Source organism: Pseudopodoces humilis, chromosome 6 (assembly GCF_049639895.1).
Source record: "Pseudopodoces humilis isolate 2021_Gansu_Grassland_sample_001 chromosome 6, ASM4963989v1, whole genome shotgun sequence".
NCBI classification, from domain to species: Eukaryota; Metazoa; Chordata; class Aves; order Passeriformes; family Paridae; genus Pseudopodoces; species Pseudopodoces humilis.
This window is the reverse complement of record NC_142205.1, coordinates 71,256,924-71,276,953: the sequence shown is the minus strand read 5'-3', so window position 1 is coordinate 71,276,953 and position 20,030 is coordinate 71,256,924. Positions and strand designations below refer to the sequence as shown.

Below are 20,030 nucleotides of genomic sequence, written 5' to 3'. Positions count from 1 at the left end.
CTGACCTGTGGGAAATCTGTGTTGGATTCCATCAAATACCATGTGGTTTGGGAAGAGAACCCAGGCAGGGATGAAGAGCTTAGCTGGCTTGTACTTTAGGAGTAGCCAAGGGAAGCGTTCCGTTGCTGTGTCTTCCTCTGCAGCATTATTGGCAGGGCCTATTTCTAAACATTCCCTGGAAAGGTAGGAGGAGTGCCCTTGTGTCTCCTTTGGCATTTTACCTCTCCACCCAGGCTACAAGCAGCCTGCTGCCTCCCAGCAGTTAGTGACATGCCTGCTGGGGACAGGTTTGTCCTTCCCGTTGTTCCTGGCAGCAGGCTCTGTCCATCAGGTGGCTGGAAACGGTAGGATTTTCCTTCTTCTCCCGTATTTCTGCATAGGATGCCTAAGAGTGGACCTAGACACCTGGAGAAAGCTGGATTCAGGCATCTTCCATGGAGGGATGGGTTGGGAGCGTGTGTGGAAACGCACACTTGGATATCAAGGGCTATCTTTTTGTAGGAAAGACTGTCCTGTAGCCATAAATATTCAATCACAGAGTTTGAATAACAATTTGCTTGCCAAATAATTGTGTTCTGTAATCCTCCAGACAATCAAATAAGAAATCAACACCACCAGATTATTGCAAATTAGAATAAAAGTTTCCAAATACACTGTGCAAAATCCTAGTTATACCTAAAATCTTTCAGGTGATAAATTTTTGACTGCAGCAGGGTTAAACACGGTGCAAACTGAGCTTTTTTAGTCTCTTCTGGAAACAGCGAGAGGTGATGCAAGGCCATCAAAGGAACTTTGTGCTTTCTTAACGGAGAGCTCTGCTCTGCCTTTCCAATTCTCCTCACTAATAGCTCTGGAGAACATAAAGTCACAATTTCCAGGAGGAACAGTAGTTGTGCTTTTCTCTCCTTGACAATAGATCTGTTAGAGGTATTAAAGTAAGAGTAACTCTGTTAATTATTTACAGAAGTCAGATCGGTGAGAGAGTCAGTGATGGGTCTGTGGTTGCTCTTGAGCATCACTGAAGGGTTTGGATGTGTTTCCTCTGTTTCATGTCAAAGTTAATGCTGTAAGAGATGACCAATTTAGCATAATCCCTGTTCCCTCCTGCCTTCTGCACCGTGTTTCCAAGTGCTGTGGAGTGGTGGTGTGAGATTTGAGAAGGCTGGTGCAAGCAGACAGTGGAAGTATGTGTGTCTGGGGATTTCTGCAGTCTGCAGCATGGACCCACTGGCAGAAGGCAGGGTTAGATGGGACCTTGGGAGGAAATTCTCCCCTTTGAGGGAGGTGAGGCCCTGGCACAGGCTGCCCAGAGAAGCTGTGCCTACCCCTGGGTCCCTGGAAGTGTCCAAGGCCAGGCTGGATGGGGCCTGGAGCAGCCTGGGATAGTGGAAAATGTGTCTGTAACCCAGGAGAAGAGGACCTGGGGGAAGAGAAGAAGCTGCTGAGGATTTTTCTTAGGAAATGTAAATGCAGCTTGAGCAGAATCACTGGGGATGGTTGCAGGCTGCTCTGCCAAATAGTGATTTGCTTTTCACTTAGGCCTTGGGCTTGCTAACCAAGTTAGGGAGCTAATTAGGAACCAGCTACAAGTTAGTGTCTTTTTCTTCCTTTGTTTCTGGATGTTGATTTCCTTTGTCTTTGAGCATCTGGGATTTGATGATGAAGATTTTTTGTGGGGTTTTTTTGCCCCTGCTTAGGGCAGAAAGGAAGCTCAGGGCCAACCCGTGGCAAAACTGCATTCTGATCTTCCATGTTTCCTCACAGCATAGAGCAAACATCCAAATATCTCAAACTTTACTTTAAAACCATGTTGTTGCACATGAAAAGTTCAGCTGGTGCTTCTAGACTGAGAACAATTCCAAGTGTGTCTCTTGCTTTCATTTGATCTGTGGCAAAACCGGTTTTGAAAACTCCTGAGAAGCACCTGAGAGTGAAGGGTGACTCATTTTACTCTGTGGCTTATGAAGAAACTCTAATTGATATCATATAACTAATTGATATCACATAACTAGTAGCATCATGGATTTTGCTGATTTTCAGCGAAAGCCCTGTATTCCATAGATCTATGATAGCAGTAAAAATCCAGCTCACAAACTAATTTATTACCTTATATATTTACTTTTTGAAAGCTCAGTTCAAACCAACAGGCAGTGAGTATTCAACAACCATGTAAATAATTTTGGGAACTGTTTTAAAATAGTTTGTCCTGAACAGTCCTTGAAAATGTGCTACCATATCCCTGGGTTCTGCTCAGGTTCTCCCATAGCCAGCTCCCTGTTCTTTTTATTCCTGATCACAGGTGAATTTGCAAAGTGATGCATTTGAGCCTCTGCTTTGGTGTTTTCATGGTATTTTTCAACTTGCTTTTACGGGGTTGATTCTTGTTTCGAGCCCCTTTCCTTAATCAGAGTTTTCCCTGCCAAGAATAAGTAACAATATCATTTCATTACTTCCAGCACTTCAAAGCTTCCAAGTTTCTGGTGCGGAGAACATTTACTACCAGAAGTAAAAATCAGTCTTCCTTTAGTTAACAGTGCTCTTTAATAGGGAACAGAAGGGGAGATAAATCAGTTAAAAGTATCTGTTCTTTGAGGGCTCACACAGCGCTGTGCCGTGTTGTGGGGGTTGATTACACACTTGCTTTAATTGGAGGAAGCCTGATGAAGTTTTGGCCTCCTCAGATCTGCTTCCTTTGCTCTCTGTCAAACATGCTCTTTTTTTTATTTTATATATTTTTTTTTGCTGGCCAGGCAGGATCATCATTCATATTTATTTTTTTACATCTGAAGCTTGTCAGGCTGCTTGGAAAAATGGGACAATGAAAGCCATCTGGGCATCCCATCCACTTCCATTTGGAAACATCTGCATGGTTATTAGGAACGTCTCAGCAGCACTGCAGTGAGCAGATGTGTTCTCTTTGCATCTCCAGGCTCACACAGAATTTCTGATAGCAGAGAAATTCAATAGGCACTAAAGCCCAAATGCCTGTTTCTTGATCAGGCCCTCTAATAGCACTTATTTAGGATGTTTGTTCCCCTGTAAGGAAGAAACCTGTGGCATTTGTGGGAGGAATTGCTGGAGCAAAGTCAGCAATGTCTCCTGCAGGTCATTCCATGTCTGTATCTGTAGGATTCAAAGCTGAGCACTTGTATTCTTGAGCCTTTGCCACGCAGGTTCACTCACAGCTGTTCATCAGATGTAAGGCTCCATGGAAATCCAGAGTCCTCTGCCTCCAGCTGCCCTGTCTCCATTCTTAAAACCTTTAAGAAATTAAACTTTAAATTATTATTCCTTTAAAGAGAGAGAACTCCCTGCATTAAAACTAACATCCCTTTTCTGAACCTCACAGGTGATGGCACAGTGTACAGGTGTTCCAGTATCTCCACATAACTCTGTATTTTGCAAGTTTCCAATGAGACTGTTGAGGCACTGGCACAGGTAAAAGATAGGATTGTGTCTGCAATGCCAGGGAAGCTGAGGCAGAAGCGAGAAATCCAGGGAGAAACTGGAAAGCTGCGCTGCTGGCCAGTCAGTTCCCTCAGCTGCTTTTCTGTGCAAGAGCAGAACTGGAGAACCAAGAGCATCTGTGAAACATTTTTAGGTACTTGGGACATCACAAGCTGCTTTCAGCATCCTCTGTGAAGGCTTATTTGGGATGACAATCATATTTACAGCTTGAGTGGGATATTCAAAGACACTGCAGGTTATTACCCCAGCTAGAAGTGGGTAAGTTGATGCCCACAGTTTGGAAGTGTCTGTTCCACATTGGCACAGCTTCTATACAAATCACACTTCCCAAATCCCCATCAGATACTCTTTGTCTCACTCATGACTGGGATGTTAGTGGTTTTTCAGCTTTGTGCTCAGCTGGGTTTTTGAAGCTGTTTGTTGTCCTGACCCAAGACCCACTTTGTGCAGATCAGCCAGGGGTTTTGGGACACCCCCTTCCTCTGTGGATGTGGTATCTGGGTAGAATGGCCTTGTGCATATTTCTGCTGTTATCTTGGACACTCTCTTGGTCCATGGACTGTTGGGAAATAGCTTGGGCTTGGAGACATTTGTTGCTCTTGGAATGCTGACTTTCAGTGCATTCATGGAAAAAAAAGCAGGAGCCCGAGTTCAACAACATTCAGTGACAGTTTATGGTTGGAGCTTTTCCTTTATATTTATGCCAGTGGAATTTTGAGAAATGGCTGAAATTCCATGTGGCGAGAAAGAGAGGCTTATTATCCGTGACTAATGCTTGGATACACTTTATAAAATTGGTATTATTTGCTGTTGTGCCACTTCTACTCTTCTGCTACACTGGTTGATTCTGTCGTCTCCTAATTGTGAACAGCCTTTCTGTCACCTTGGACTGCCACTGTCACATCATTCCCACTGCCATCCTCCTGTGGGATGTTCAGCCACTATCAACCACACTCAAACTGGGATCCAGAGCTGGGATAAGCTTGCCTTTGTGTTAGTTAGGGGTTGAGTCCAAGATGAAGGCTGCGTTTTTGGATGACAGGGTTGGAAATCGTACTCTTGATTGCTTTTGGTGCCTGGGACTATTTCTTGCTGCGTTTTCTGCAACACTGAGTATTTGTATTTAGTATTAGTATCTGACTAAGCATTTCTTCTTCGTAGTTTTAGGTCATTAAATTTATTGTTTAGCTGAAGAGTACCTTTGATGTGTCTAAACTGAACACTTGGGGCTGCTTTCCCTCCTTTTGTCTCCTTTTTGTCATATTTCTAGTCAGACCCATTGCATATTCAATGGAAAATTTTTCCTGAAGCGTCTCCCTGCTCAGGTTCTTCTCCTTTTTATTATTATGCTTTTTCTCGCTGTCTCTGTTAGCTTTCCTCCAGACTGGAGGGCTCATTAAAGCAACACTGTGCAGGAAATGGAGAGAGGTGCAAGAATGGGACCCTGCTCGCCAAAGAGGGAAAGTTGGCAGCTCTCCTCCCACAGGAAAATTCCTTGGATTTGAGGAGCAGCTTCATTGAGAGAGTGCTGCTGAGGGGGGCATGAAACGCTTGGTGAAGTGTCATTCCACAAATAAATGGTATTTTGGGTACTCACACATTGTGATGAGGTTCTAGCAATAATGTTCCAATTTATTTGAATTAATTTGTGTATAGGAGTTGGAAATTTATGTTTTATCTGAGTGTTCTTGAGTGTCAGGAGGGAGCAGTTGGGCTCTGGATAGAAAGAAGTACTAGTTCCCTATGGAAGGTGCTTCCAGCAGACCTCAGCTCCCGTGGCAGACTGCAGGGATGAACCTTGCTGTAAAAGCCCTTCTCCTTAGTCACAGCTTTTTCAAGAGAAATAGTCCTTGAAAGAACGGTCTTTCAGGTCAGAACAGGAGAATTTACGATTATGACTCTGTGCTATTTTGGACGGGATCGGGATGGGGAAAAGGAGAGGGGAAGGATCAAAATATCCTGTGTGGAAAGAGAGTTAGATTCATAACACATCTGTGCGAGGTGCAGGCGAGGCTGGCACGCTCGTAGGAATTTGGTGAGGTGGAAAGGAAAAAAAAAGTGCTTGATTGTGTAAGAGTCTATATGAAAAAAGGAAAGTATAAAGGGGGGTGGATCCCTAATGAAAAAAATCTGTGTCATTTTCTGAGGGCCGGTGTTTGGGTCTTGCAGGAAACTTTTCCCCCTTCCAGTGGCCACAGGGAAAGGGTAGGTGGGACTCTGGTGTTTGCAAACCAGTTCTGAGGTGTGACAGTGGAAATGAACCCTCCTGAGCTGCCTCCTTACTGGGATTCTTCACTAAACACTAAGGTGTGATGTCAGAATGCCTAATGCCAGGCTGTGTGCTTTTCATAAGTGTATCACACTTATTCTGTGTAATTATAGACAGAGCTGGGGGAGATGAGGTTCTGCTCCATCAGGAATTCTGAGAGTTGAGAGCTAGCTTTTAATTCAGCACTATTCTCCCTCTGTCAGTCCTTCCAGTTTTAAAATCCTCCCTTCCATAAAATGCTTGACTGGGGATCAGCAGAGGCTTTGACTGTCTTCCTGCAATTTCACAAAATCTGCCTGTGTGATGTTGAATAATATCTTAAATATTTCAATATTTTAATAAATAATATATATTATTATTTAATAATAATTGTATATAAAAATAAATAATATTCATAATATTTTTCAACAGAGAGTCAGAATTTGTTGACCCAGCACAGCTAGCTGGAATATATTTTTAATAGCTCGCTTCATGTACTTTTTATATTCCTCCCCCCCAAAAAATTACTCCATAATCATTAATACATCCAATTCTTGTGTACAAGTTAATTAAGAAATTAAGGATTTCAGCTCGAGATAGGGTTGATGGGCAAATGAAAGCCTGCAAAACTTCAGGTTTCCATACCTTAATACCCAAGTGTTGTAATCCAGTGTATACATCCAAAAGCAGTGTGTGTGTGTCATTTGTGGAATTGTGGATTATGGAATGCTGGGATGTTCTGGGCAGGAAGGACTCTCCTGACTGGGATGTTCTGGGCAGGAAGGACTCTCCTGACTGGGATGTTCTGGGCAGGAAGGACTCTCCTGACTGGGATGTTCTGGGCAGGAAGGACTCTCCTGACTGCAGCCACAGCTCTGCTGCTGCCTGGCACCGGGCTGCAGAGCTGGAGGAGCCCTGCCTCGGCCCTGGTGCTGCAGGTGCGCGGGCTCATCAGGGGGCTGCGCTCCCAGACCCGGCTGCTGCGCTTGGTCCTGTCACAAGGTTGGAATCCACTTAGTGCCAACTGAGCAATTAAGGACAATTATGCTTTCAGCCACATTAAGGAGCAACGGGAGAGGAAGACATTGGAAGGAAGTGACCCGTTGTCGCACACCCGCGCACTTTGTGACTCACTGTCACTGGCAGGGCGTTTGAAGTTCTCTTTGTCTCGGTAAGATGGGCTGCATAAATATTTTCCCACATTTTTTTCCAGTTCTACACACTCAGTTGTTCCTTTTATGTGAGTGATTACTGTGAATTCCATTCTGCTGTCTCCTTTAAACATTGATCTCAGCAGAAGCCATGGGATAGCTGATTCTGCCCGTGGTGTTCCCATCTTTGGTTTCCACCTGTGACGGTGGCCTTGAGAGGGAATCATTCTGAGGGTGTTGAAGAAAAATTTTGCCTTCTATACCCATGAAGAGCTTCCTTCAGTTTAGAATGGAACCAGGCCCAGCTGTTCTTCCTGTTCTGTGTCTTCTGTGAGAGGTGGAAAGAAGAGGCTTAAGGCCCAATAAATTCAGAAATCTCCTTTCATTTCTTTATGTGCAAAGCTTCTGGCCTTGGCACTTGGACAGAGCTTCATCTCTTCCCTCCTCCATTTCTCATTTGGCCTTTTAGACTTCAGGTGTCAGGTGGTTGGACTTGAGACTCTTTTTTAAAGGTCCCTTCCAGCCTTAACAATGATTCTGTGTTTTATTGTGACAGGTCACGTGTTTGCTCCAGCCAGTGACCTCCAGATGGATTATCCAGATTCTGGAGCTCCATCACACAGACAGGCAAGGGAAGGGCTGCCAAGGCAGGAGGCAGGACCCAGATCCCAGGGTTAACTGGTCCTTCATTTGTTGTGCTCGTGGCCTGCTCTGTCTCTCAGAGCTTCAGGAGGGCTTGGAGCGACTCAGTGACAGTGTGTTGGTGTCTCTTTCATTTACAGAGAAAAACCATTTAAAGTACCTTTTTGCTTTTTCCACTGTTGCCACCACAGTGTCCTTCAGCATTTTTGGAGCAGCAGGTTGCTGTGCCCCACCTTGTCACCACCACTGGCAGTTCTTCCTTTGCATTTTACAGCGTGTTTTCACTGTCGGTCCTTACTCTAATTGAAAAGCTTAGCTGCCTCAGCAGCAGTTCTGGCTGTCCAGACAGGCCCTTCAGACAAGCTCTTTGGCTTCTTCACCAGCAGGAGAAAGCAAATCCATCCTGGAAAAGGGCAGAGATTCTTTCCTGAGATTTCCCCTTGCATAGATCACGGTGTGAGGTGGAAGGATCCATCCCTCGCATGGATCAGAGCAGCGGGCCTCCGACGCGGGATTTTACATCGTTTGTGGGGCTGCTGCAGAGCACACAGCTAGCATAGTCAGGTGAAGTATTAAACTGTACATTGGTGGCTTGTGAGAGTCAGCAGCTGTCAGGCTCCAGCCCTCATTCCCAAGGGCTGTGTGAGCAAGGCACAGCTCCCTGCTCGGAATAATCCCCTTCTGAGGGAAGCGGGCTGTGTCCCGGTGTCCCGCTGTTGTGTCTGGACAGCGTAGCAGGCTTTGCTGACTTGCAGAGGCTTAGGGCAGATCAAGCGGTGATCAGAGGGTAATTGCTGTTGACAGTGGGCAGTGGGCTGCTGGCTGATGGAAAGGGCTGTGGCTGGGCCTGCAGAGGATCACCAGCCGGGCTGTGTCCTCTCGCACGGTTCCTGTGGCAGTAAAAGGTCCCAGGTGTTTGGGAACACATTCCTTACACAGCTTTTAAAAATAAGCAGCTGCGTGTCAACACAGCTCTCCCTTTATCCCAAAGGAATGAGTGACCCAAGGAGCAGTTAGTGCCCTCCCTGTGGAAATGACTCCCATCTGCCCCAGGCTTTACCACTGAAAATTCATTTACCGTCTTTTCCCTGGAAGCTGTGGCTGCCCCTGGATCCCTGGAAGTCTCCAAGGCCAGGCTGGATGGGCCTTGGAGCAACCTGGGCTAGTGGAAGATGCTCCTGCCCACGGGCAGAAGGAGATGGGCTTCAAGCTCCCTTCCAACCCAAACCATTCCATGGGTCTGTGAAATAGGAAGCTTGGCTCCTGACGTGCTTTCAGCCAGCTGGCAGAAGCTGGGTCAGATGCCAAGGAATAAGGAGTGAGAGAATTTGAAGGCCTTGCTATGACTTAGTTAATGAGCACTGGGGGGGGGACTGTGTCTCTGCCTAAGCAACTTCCTCGAGGGTTGGAAGCTCACAGCAGTGCTCTGGTGCTGATAATACCCGCTTAAAGAGTTTACACCCTGGAATTCTTGTGGAGCTTGTTGGGATCTCTGGGAAGCTACCCAAAAACACAGCTCAGGCCATCCAGCATTTCTTCTTCCAGTAAGTTCTGAATTAGCAGATAAATTATGAATGCAACCTGTGCTTTCAGAGTGTAGTGGGTACCCCCCTTTCTGGATTGCTCTGACCTTTTACAGTGCATTATTCCAGCTAGGAATCCAAGGATGCTTTAAGAGTACTCCTTTGTGGAGTAAAAATGATTTTTGGGTTGATGCAGTGATACATGAAGGCGTGAGTGCGTTTCAGGTTGTTAATGCAGAGCACTCTCGTGTTCCTGGGTGAGTGTCTGACTTGGAAAGTCGTGGATTTGATGCTTTGAAGAGCTGGAAACTTGGGGAGTAAAGCCTGGCCGCTCTGAGGTGTAAAATCAAGCCCTCCCATACCTAAACTGGGTTTGGTTCCAGCATCCCAGGTGTGCCCCTCAGCAGTGGGCCAGGCTGCCCAGTGTTGCTAATTTACTTTTTCTCATCTGTAAACCAGATTTCAGAGCCTCTATAGATTTTTTTTTCCCCCCCATTCTTTTGGACATTGATACAGATGATGAGTTTGCAAAATGAAACTTTTTTTCCTTTTTATTTTTCGCCTATTATTGCAGCTGTTTTTAAAGACCTCCGTTGATATTGAATTGAAGAACTTGGTGTGGTGTAAAGTGACAAAGGGGTGACTTTGCTTGGTTCATTGTGTCCAATATGTGACCCACGGGCTTCTACATGTCCTCTGTTTGTATGTGAGCACCAGCAGAAGGTCTCCAAAAATGCCAGACCTAAATGCTTAAGTCTTCCTCATGTGCCCCAAAAAATTCTGGCCTTTACCCAACAGAATGTTCTCATGGGATTAAAGTAGAAAAATTCAGTTTATTGCTATTGAAGTCTCTGAGGTACTTGTGTGAGTTGCTAAATTGAAAGAAGAGTGATGGTTTGTAATAACGTCTTGGTAAAAAAGCCCAGAATTGTCAAGAGGCTGTTATTAATACCTTTCCATACTTGAAAATTCAGTGTCTTACCCAGACCTCAGCCCTACCCATAATTAAGATTTTTTTGAATAATGACATGTAGTAAATACATATTTTTAACCTGTTCTAAAAAAAAATTCCACAAACAAACAAACAAACAAAAAAAAAAACCAAATCACCTGTACCTCCAAAATAACATTATGATGGAATTCTTGCTATATATAGAGAAGGAGAGACAAATAATTAATTAAATGGGGAATGGGAGGATTTCTTGCTACTAGGAAAGCGGGAATTCCAGGAGACATGGTGTGTAGTTCTAGGATAACTGCCTCTTGACTAAGTTGGCTGTTAGGGCTAAAGCCCAGCTAAAAATAAGGTGCAGAGCAGATGAGCCAGGGCAAGTCCCGAGGCCGCGTTAAGCCAGCGCGGAGCCGTCATCTGGCATTAGTGGTGGCCAGGCAAGGTGCAGAGAGCAGCCCCTGGGGCTTCTCCTCTGCTTGTCCGGTCTCCTCCCCCAGCTTTTCATTATTGGAGGGCAGTATCTTTATTCCCAACAGGCTCAGTTTGGTCCTGAGCCTCATTGCTCTTCTTCTGGTTGTGTGTTAGAGCCGGGGAGCGACAGTTCCTCCAGCACCATCCCTGCTAAACTTGCACAGATCTAAAAGCGCTTTCACTGGGAGTCAGGTGAGAGCAGAGCTGCTGCAGACCGGCCAGGGAGTGTGTCAGGCGTGTTCTCCAGCACTGAGAACTCTGGCACAGGCTGGCGTTCCTCTTTGCTGTTTGTTTCTGGTCATGGGATGGAAAAAGAACAGTTAATAGTTGACCTAAATTCAGGCCTATTTAATTATAGTTTCCTTAAGTTCTGGCTTTGTTCTTTGTGTGTTTGCTGCCAGGTAAGGATAACCTGCAGTCCTAGAAAGCCTCATGCCAGGGAGGGAAGTGATGACAAGAAAATTACAGGGTAAAATTCCAGCCTTTTCTATTGGAAAAGTTTATCCTGAGTTGGCACTAAACATTATTCAAGTACACAGAGGATTATGCGTTTCTACGTGGCTCCCTGAGTGTGCTGCTGGCATGGAGCCCTGGTGTAAATGAGGGCTAAGAGCTGGTTTTGCTGATGCTGCGTCGAAGGGAAGAGCCTTCCCGTGATGTCAGCTGAAGGAATATAGAGCAGGAAATCTTCCATCCTTCCCAGAACCACTCTGCAGCTGAAAGTGCTCAGGTACCAGAGAAGCACAGATTTCATGGGAGCGGTGGGCAGAACGTTCCCTTTGCGCTTTTAAGCGTAAGAACAAAGTCAGATGGGGTCTGTGTTTGTGGCCTGTGGGGTTCATGCATTTCCTGACTAATCCTGCAGCCTCGGGATTCAGACTTTCCCTTAATCCCTGTTTGTTTGTCATGCTGCCGGTCACTGTCACTCCGAAGTCCCACTGGAAGAGAACATAAACAGAGGTACTTCTGCGAGCTCAGTCATCTCAGGAGCTCTGCATGTGAAGTCACAGGAGCTTTGCTTTGCTTTGCTTTGCTTCCTTCCTTAGTGTGGTGAAACTGTTGTGAAAGTGGAGCTGTGTCTGAATGTGGTTACTGGCATTTTTATTCCCCTTAGGAAGTGCTTTAGTGTCTTTGTCCTCTGCTAACACCTCCTCTGACACCAAGACACCTTTCCGAGAGGTGACAGCACACCAAACCTCATCTGCCGCATCCCAAAACTCCCAGCAGCAGCAGCACTTCCATCCTCATGTGGTGGACAACATCCAGGTGATGGGTGGAGGGTTGGCCTCGATGCTCAGAAGGTTCTTTTCTGACCTCAGTGACTCTGACTTGCGGGCTGTTCCGAGTTCTTCTGGTTTGCTTTTTGTTAATGCTCAAGTGATTTCTCCCGTCTGCCCTGAGGGAAATGTTAAATCCAATGTTCTCTTTAGTGTAACTGCACTGTGTTTCTTCAGCAGCAGAGCTGGCTTGCTTGGTGTTATCAAAAGTTCAGAGATAATATTTATTTATTGTGAAATATCCCAGAGAGATGCTCTGCAGGGGTTTCTGGAAGCACTTCATGGATACAGCCTTGAACATAGAGTGAAACATCAAGTAAAACTCTGTATTTTTATGGCCAGCTGGCTCACTTGGGGTTGCTGCAGAGACAAACTCTTTGCTCAGCCCCCAAAAACAAACAAGCAGAAGATTTGGCAGCGGTTAAGCAAACAGCAAACTCTCCTACAGAGACAGTGACAATATTAGGGATCCAAATCGTGGAGTCAAGACTGCAGGTCCCGGTGTCAGTGCTGCACATGGGAAGGGGGTTTGGGCCAGGGACCTTAGGACAGGCCACATTCTTTTCATGCCACAAAACTCTTGTGCCAGTGGTAGGAAGTCATTTGGTGCTTCTGGAGTCAAAGGCAATTTCAGGCAATTCTTCAAGTAGAGATAAGGGAGAATGTGTAACTCGCCAGGATTTTGTTTTTTAAGGACCTAATAAATCAAAGCCCACGAGTTCCAGCACATCCCAGAACCTAATGAGAACATCCTGTCATCATATCTTGGCCCTCACGACCTGGGTGGTTTCTGTTGCTGATCCCTCACAATTAGGCAGTACCAGCAGCGCCACAAAAAATGTTGCATGTACACAATTTCACAGGAATCGGTGAGAATTATGTTGGAACTGTTTGGAATGTGCGTTTGAACTAAATGATTCTTTTTTTCTTCGCTGGTTTTTCAAAAGGCACACTTCAAAATAAGGCTCAGGAGGCGGTGACAGGATGGACTGGCCTAGTTTCCTTACTTTGAGAACAGCAGAATGGAATTTTTTAGTAGCTGCTGAACACCTCTGTCCCTGGGGACATTTTGTACATTAACACACTCTTTGGAAAGGGACTTTGATCTCAATTGGTTCTGTACTGATTTCTCATTAGTTTCATTTTGAATTAGTAAGGTGTGGCTCTTCCCCAGATGCTTTTCCTAGCTGTATATTCAGAAAAAGGCTAAATTAGGCACTTGAGCACGTGAATGTACGGGAGGAACATGGATGGATGGCTGGATAAATGGATGGACAGATGTAAGATGTATATACATACATATTTAAGGAACGCTTCTATCACTAGCACAGAATTCAGCCCATGTATTTTACAATATAAAATGAGATGGCAACAAGAATCTCCCATGTGAGTGATGCTGAGGATTCTCTTTAGGTACACAGAGGGTTGGTTGATAACAGCACTGATGAAATTAGATTTGGGCAGAACACAGCTTTATTTAATAGCAGGGAAAGAGCTGTAGTTCCATCGTTTTACAGTTACATATGCTGTAACCCAGAATAACCATTTCTCTTGGCACAAGAGCTTGGGCTGATCTGTTCCTGCAGGTAAGATCGGGATGTAAGTGATGCAGGTGACCAGGAAATTAAAAAAGGAAGAGGTAACAAACCAGCTAATTCCAGAATGAGATTAGGATGGATTAGGCTGTCTAGCTCAAATCCCCAAACAGCCAGACTGGTTCTGTGTGTTTCTTCACCGTTGCCTGGTGTGTTATCTTTCTCCCGAGTAACAAGTGATCAGACACGGGGAAATGGCCTCAAGATGTGCCAGGAAAGGTTTAGGTTGGACATGAGGGAAAATTTCATACCCAAAGGGTTGTCCAGCCCTGCCACAGGCTGCTCAGGGCAGTGATGGATTTCCCATCCCTTGAGGGATTTAAAAGCTGTGTGGATGTGGCAGCTGGGGACATGGTTGAGTGGTGGCCTTGGCAGTGCTGGGGGAGCAGCTGGACTCAGTGGATTTGGATCCCAGATGTTGTGTTAGGTGCTTGGCCAGGGATGCAGCCTGCACCTCCGGAGCACCAGTCGGCAGCACCCAGAACCTGGGGTTGGACCTGATTGTTTGAAGTCTCTCAGGTGCTGCAGTGTGGAAAACAGACAAGAGGGTAGATAAAGCACTCATGTGACCTGGTGCTTTTTGGACTGGGCACAGCAGTTAGGGAGAGGAACCGCTGCCTGACTTGCCAGCGAGGTCCGGGAAGTCGGCACCGTGGGCACCGCGGTGTGACAGCGTTCCAGCTGGGCTTCCCTTGGATGCTGCGCTTGGCAGCCTTGCCAGCTGGAGTGGTTTTTGGGATTAGAGTGCGTGTGTGATTTTCCCACTGTTTGTGCTGTCCTGGGGTTGGCATACTTGAGAGTGCCTGAAGACACAGGAAGGGCCAGTTTGTGGACTTGCAGCCTTGGCATTCGTGAATTCCAGCACAGAAGAGAAGGGCTGGAGGTTTGCCATCGAAGGGGAAACTGCCCTGATACTGTGTGAGTGGAAAGCAGGACTGTTCTCTCCTCTCCATCCACTGGGTGCTGGTTGCTCTAGCTAGCTTCACAGAGCAGGGAGATCCCTCTGTATGGTTTTGGGAAGAGTGGGGGAGCAGGGGCTCTCCTGACTCTCACAGGGACGCGGGAACGGTAGGACACAGCTCACCGTGTGCACCACGTTCCTTGCTGATGTTCATTGCTCAGAGCTTGTTGGAGTACTGGTGTAGATTTGGGAAGAGCCAAGAACCCTGCAGCTGTGAGGTTTTACCTGTCAGAAATCCCTGGGCACGTTTTGTTTTGTTTTACTGCCGTAAGTGGAAGTAACAGCTTTGGATTTTGTGTGTGGAACAAGAACCATGATAAATTACAGACCCATGTGGTTGAATGAATTTTTTTATTGGTTTTCTGGTGATTTCTCCCAGCCCTACACCAAGAGAATAATTTCTTCAGAGTTCCTCTGATGTATTTTATCCAGAGAAGTGGTGACTCTGCAGGTGAGGATGCTTTGTGGGAGAACATTTGTGAAATGCAACCGGAGTTCCACCGGTCATATAATGGAATCACGGAATGGGCTGGATTGGAAGGGACCTTAAAGACCACCCGTTTCCAGCCCACCGCTAAGGGCAGGGACACCTCCCTCTAGATGAGGTTACTCCAAGCCCAAGCTGTCCTTGAGCACTTGCAGAGATGGGACAGGAATTAGGGCTCCAGTGATGGCAGGCTGTCCTTGCAGGGTCCCTCCTCGCTGGCCTGGGAGCACTGAGCTCCCTGCACATGGAGCAGCGGCTGAACGAGAGCCTGCGGCGCCGGCGCCACGCGGGAGACAACGACCACAACATCGAGGTGCTGCTGGGGGTGGACGACTCTGTTGTCCGATTCCACGGCAAGGAACACGTCCAGAACTACCTCCTCACCCTGATGAACATCGTGAGTATCCTCCAGAGCGCTGCATGGCTTGTTTGGGAGCTGGAATGGCTCTCGGGAACTCTTGTGGGAGCACCAGGTCTGGGAAAAACAGCGGTGGGATCATTTTGACTGCTGCTGGAGAAGGTTTTCCTTTAATTCATCCTTTTTCACAGCAGTTTCCCAGGGCACATTTGAGGGTAATTCCAAGAATTTGGAAATAGTTGAAAAATAGTAAGGGTAAGAAGTAAAGTTGATCCATTTAGAATAATTCCGAGCTTCTCCCACAGCACAGTTCTGGAGAAAAACTGATTAAAGCATAAATAGCAAGAGGAAAAGCTGTTCTAAACCCTCAGGGGCTCTCTGACAGAGCAGACCTTCTGGTAATACCAGTAGATCTGTCTTAGGAACTGTGGGATCATAAGGTTTCCCAGGAAAAAAAAACATCTTAAGGATGAGGGACTAATTATTCCCATCATGATTCCCGTTAATAATGAGTTTATGAAGGTGGGAATGATTCTTACATGTTTTACACTCTTTTTATTCCTGGAATAATTTTTAAATGATTCCTTGGGTTTACAGAGCTTCTAAATTTGAGAACTTAGAATCTGAGAGGAAACAAAAGTATTCCTGTACGAATTTAACCCAACCAATGTGATGTTTTCCAGCACATCACTCAGAGAATCATTTCCTTTTTCCCCACACACCCTGTGGAGCATCAGCATTAAAACTCCATTGTGCATTATTGCAGAATATTATCTTTCTGGATTTAAAAGCTTTTCAGTGAGCAGCAGGGTCGATCCATGTCCCAGACCACTTCCATGTTTTTACACGCCTGTGGCTCCATCTGCTGGGAGCAGTTGTGGGGCCGAAGGAGCTGCCCAGAGCCATCCAGAGAACGGGACAAAACAGGGGTTATGGGGAAATCTTGAAGACTTGAAGCTTCAGGTCAACTCCAAGGTCCTTTCCATCTCCAGGGAAGTCACCCCTGTGTCCAGAAAACTCCCATGTTGTTGTCTGTTGGCACAAGGGAAGTTGTGAACATTTATCCTGGCCCAGCCCTTTGTGGGAGCCATGCTGTTGCATTAATGGGGAGAAAATGAGAGGGGAATAAGTGACCTTTGGGGTGATTGCTTCACAGGACAGGCTGAGCTCTGTGCTCATTCTCTGTCCCACTGCCCTGCTGACTTCGGAGATTTCAGGTTTATACCACGGGCCGAAATCCTCGGGCCGGGGCCCACAGTCTGGACAGCTCCCAGTGACCTTTTTCCCTGAGGGGAAGTTTTGTTTAGCCTGACTGAAAAATAAAACAGCCCTCTAACTCCTGCTCAAACCCACCAACCTCTGAACAAGGGTGTTTATTTCTCACCAATTGCCCATAATATAATATTTATTTTGTTTTTAGGGGAATGAGGAGCTTCATTGAGGACCTGCAGATGTTTTACACTCTGGTGCCAGGACATTTCTCACCTTCCCAGACACAGGGAAGGGCCTCAAGAAGGACAACTTTTGGCCCATCTGCATAATTCTGTTTTTCTAACTTCCCTTCCACAAAGCCTCTTTTTAGTACAGAAGTGACCACAGAATTCTAACTGATCTTGAAAAAGTAGGGCAGCAGTATAAGTTGCTCCTAAAAAAATACACTCTTTAAAACAAGAAGCACTGGAAGTGTTCCAGGCCAGGTTGGGCACGGCTTGGAGCAACCTGGTCTAGTGCAAGGTGTTCCTGCCCATGGCAGAGGGGTGGAATGAGATGAGCTTTAAGAAGGTGCCTTCCAGCCCAAACCAGTGTGGGATTCTGTAATTTGCAGGGTTTGTACTTGAAGTCTTGTTCCCAATCCCCTTTTCTTTGAGCCCTGATCCATTAAACGTGAGAGGAGGCTTGGCTGGTGCTTCCCAAAGTTCCATGAGAAGGGAGTATGTTCTGGAGAAAAACTGATTAAAGCATAAATAGCAAGAGGAAAAGCTGTTCTAAACCTTCAGGGGCTCTCTGACAGGGCAGACCTTCTGGTAATACCAGTAGATCTGTCTTAGGAACTGTGGGATCATAAGGTTTCCCAGGAAAGAAAAACATCTTAAGGACGAGGATGAGGGACTAATTATTCCCATCATGATTCCCGTTAATAATGAGTTTATGAAGGTAGGAATGATTCTTATATGTTTTACATTCTTTTTATTCCTGGAATAATATTAAAACGATTCCTTGGGTTTACATGATGACAGGAAGAGAATCTGCACTTCTCACTGAGTGGAAATGATCCGAGACTCGAATCCTCTTCTGAGGCCTCTTGTGGTATCATCAGTGAGATTTTTTTGTAATTTTTTCCTCTTTTGTTCCTCAGGTGAATGAAATTTACCATGACGAGTCCCTGGGCGTTCACATCAACGTCGTGTTGGTCCGAATGATCATGTTGGGGTACGCGAAGGTGAGCGAGCCGCTTCTCCGCCTTCACCTCCTGTGCAGAAAATCCAGACTTGCCTCAGTTTGCTGCCCTTGGGAGGCACTGGGTGTAACGTGTTGCTCTCTCAGTCCATCAGCTTGATCGAAAGGGGGAACCCCTCGCGCAGCCTGGAGAACGTGTGCCGCTGGGCCTATCAGCAGCAGAAGTCAGACCCCAGCCACGCCGAGCACCACGACCATGCCATCTTCTTAACCAGGCAAGATTTTGGGCCCGCTGGTATGCAAGGTAATGCAGCTGACCTGGAGCAGAGCTCTGGGCTCGGTGTTTCTTAGCTGGCTTTCTGCCAGAAAAGAGAAAAAATTGGGAATTGCATTGTGAGCTCCTCGCCTTGTCCATTCCACAGGCTCTTTTCAAAAGCAAGGAGACCTTGCCATGAGTCCTTGTCGTTTATATCCAACCACAGATTGAATTTCTTTCTTGAGAGTTGTAAATAAATACTTCTTAGCTCTCTTCAAACCCCCTGTGTGTGCAGGGATCAGTGGGAAGCTCAGTGCACGTGGCATTCCGCTCCCCTTCATTTTATTGCATCTTTCACCGTAAATTTCCGTTTGTAGACATCCCAGCCACTTTGACACCTGCATCCATCCTTTGGCCTCAGGGAATTAATGATAACAGGCAGGAACACCCACAGTTTGGGGTGTGTCAGAGCAGGCACCGGTCAGGATGAGGAGCCAGGCAGGCTGCCCTGGCCTTAGTGCAACGTTAGCTTTTCCTGAGGAAGTTTAGTGGGGGGGGTTCTCATTTAAAATCCCTGTGCTGAGCACAAAGCTCAGCCCTGATGTCTGTCTGTAGGATATGCTCCTGTGACGGGCATGTGCCACCCGGTCCGGAGCTGCACCCTCAACCATGAGGACGGCTTTTCCTCCGCCTTCGTTGTCGCTCACGAGACTGGGCACGTGTAAGTACGGCTTTTACCATCACATCACACCAGCATGCTGTGCTGCACCTCCTGCCTGCTCCAGGGGTGGTGTTGGATTTAATGGCTCTGTGGAAGCAGTCCTGGTTTTATTTCCAGACCCCTGGGAATGCAGTAGTGGTTGGAGAGACAAGTGGGGGAAAAAAGGAAGGGGAGGCAGGGTGAACTTGTTTTCTCTGGGGTGAGGGAAAGGTCAGGAAGGGACCTGGAAGGTCCAGGCAGTGGAGACAGGAGCTGGTTTGAATGTCCTTCACTGCCTTCTCCTCAACCTCATGTGCTGTGCTGGGTCACATTTGGTACCTCTTCCATAGCTGTTTCCTTGTTTTTGCAGTAGCTCTGAGGGGGGATCTTTGTTCCAGGCTGGGCATGGAGCACGATGGGCAAGGGAACAGATGTGGGGACGAGACGGCGATGGGCAGTGTCATGGCCCCCTTGGTGCAGGCTGCCTTCCACCGCTACCACTGGTCCCGCTGCAGCGGCCAGGAGCTCAGGAGATACATCCAGTAAGGCCTCCCTGGTGCAGCCAGTCTCTGATCCCTCTTCTTTTAGAGCCTCTTTCCCCGCAAACCTCTGTTAGAAAAGCTCTGACCCGTGAACGCTGTGTCCTCACACGGGGCTGTTCCGTAGCCCGTCCGCCCGGGATGAAACGCTTGTGGAAGGACCCCTCTAACTCTAGTGGGATTTGGAACAGGCCTCAGATTGTCACAGAATGCCAGAATGGCTGGGGTTGGACGGGACCTTAAAGCTCATCTCGTTCCAAACTCCCTGCCATGGACAGAGACACCTCCCACTAGAGCAGGTTGCTCCAAGCAAGCCCCACCCAGCCTGGCCTTGAACACTTCCAGGGATGGGGCAGGAATTAGGAGTATACATCTGCTCATGGTATTCTTTTCTGTGTCTCTTTCCATAGCTCTTATGACTGTCTTCTCGATGACCCTTTTGAGCATGACTGGCCCAAGCTTCCTGAGCTGCCGGGCATCAACTACTCCATGGATGAGCAGTGCCGCTTCGACTTCGGCGTGGGCTACAGGATGTGCACAGCGGTACGTGCTGTGGCCCGATGGGAGAGCTGCAGTGCCATCATCATTGGAGAGAAGTTAATGGAGTATTTAAAGAGATCTGTAAAGAGCAGAGGGATGTTTATGGGGGAAACTCAGGCCTGTGGAGTAATGGGAGAACGGGTGGCAGCATGGTCCACGTGGCACAGACTGGTGAGAGCAATCCAAGAAAGAAAAGGAGAAAAAAAATCTTGTTTTTGTCCCACTTCTGGGTGTTTTCTTTCCTCTTCTCACTATCCCATGGCTGGGGGATGCAGGGAATAAGCACTGCCCTGGAGATGCTGGGCTCATTGGGGTGTGTGAGATGGAACCTACCGAGTGGGTTAGATCCTTATCCAAAAGGCAGAAATAAAACAAAATAAAAGCTAAAGTATAAATGAAATACAAAAGGCATTATCCAAAAAGCATAGTAATCTCACGTTGTGCGTTTCATCTCACGACTGTTGT

General features: G+C 46.8%; 1 protein-coding gene across 5 annotated transcripts in view; it reads left to right on the top strand.

Annotated features, from left to right (window-relative positions):
• Positions 1-20,030, top strand: part of ADAMTS3 (ADAM metallopeptidase with thrombospondin type 1 motif 3) — a 60,018-nt gene that overhangs the window by 29,276 nt on the left and 10,712 nt on the right. For all 5 annotated transcript variants that reach the window (XR_015772652.1, XR_015772651.1, XM_088056233.1 and 2 more), the window contains exons 5-10: positions 14,979-15,172; positions 17,490-17,573; positions 17,678-17,834; positions 18,402-18,507; positions 18,885-19,028; positions 19,436-19,568. Coding sequence is in view for 3 of the 5 variants with exons in the window: in XM_088056233.1 (XP_087912359.1) it covers positions 14,979-15,172; positions 17,490-17,573; positions 17,678-17,834; positions 18,402-18,507; positions 18,885-19,028; positions 19,436-19,568 (818 nt within the window). In the remaining 2 variants the exon portion in view is untranslated. The remainder of the gene's footprint in view (positions 1-14,978; positions 15,173-17,489; positions 17,574-17,677; positions 17,835-18,401; positions 18,508-18,884; positions 19,029-19,435; positions 19,569-20,030) is intronic.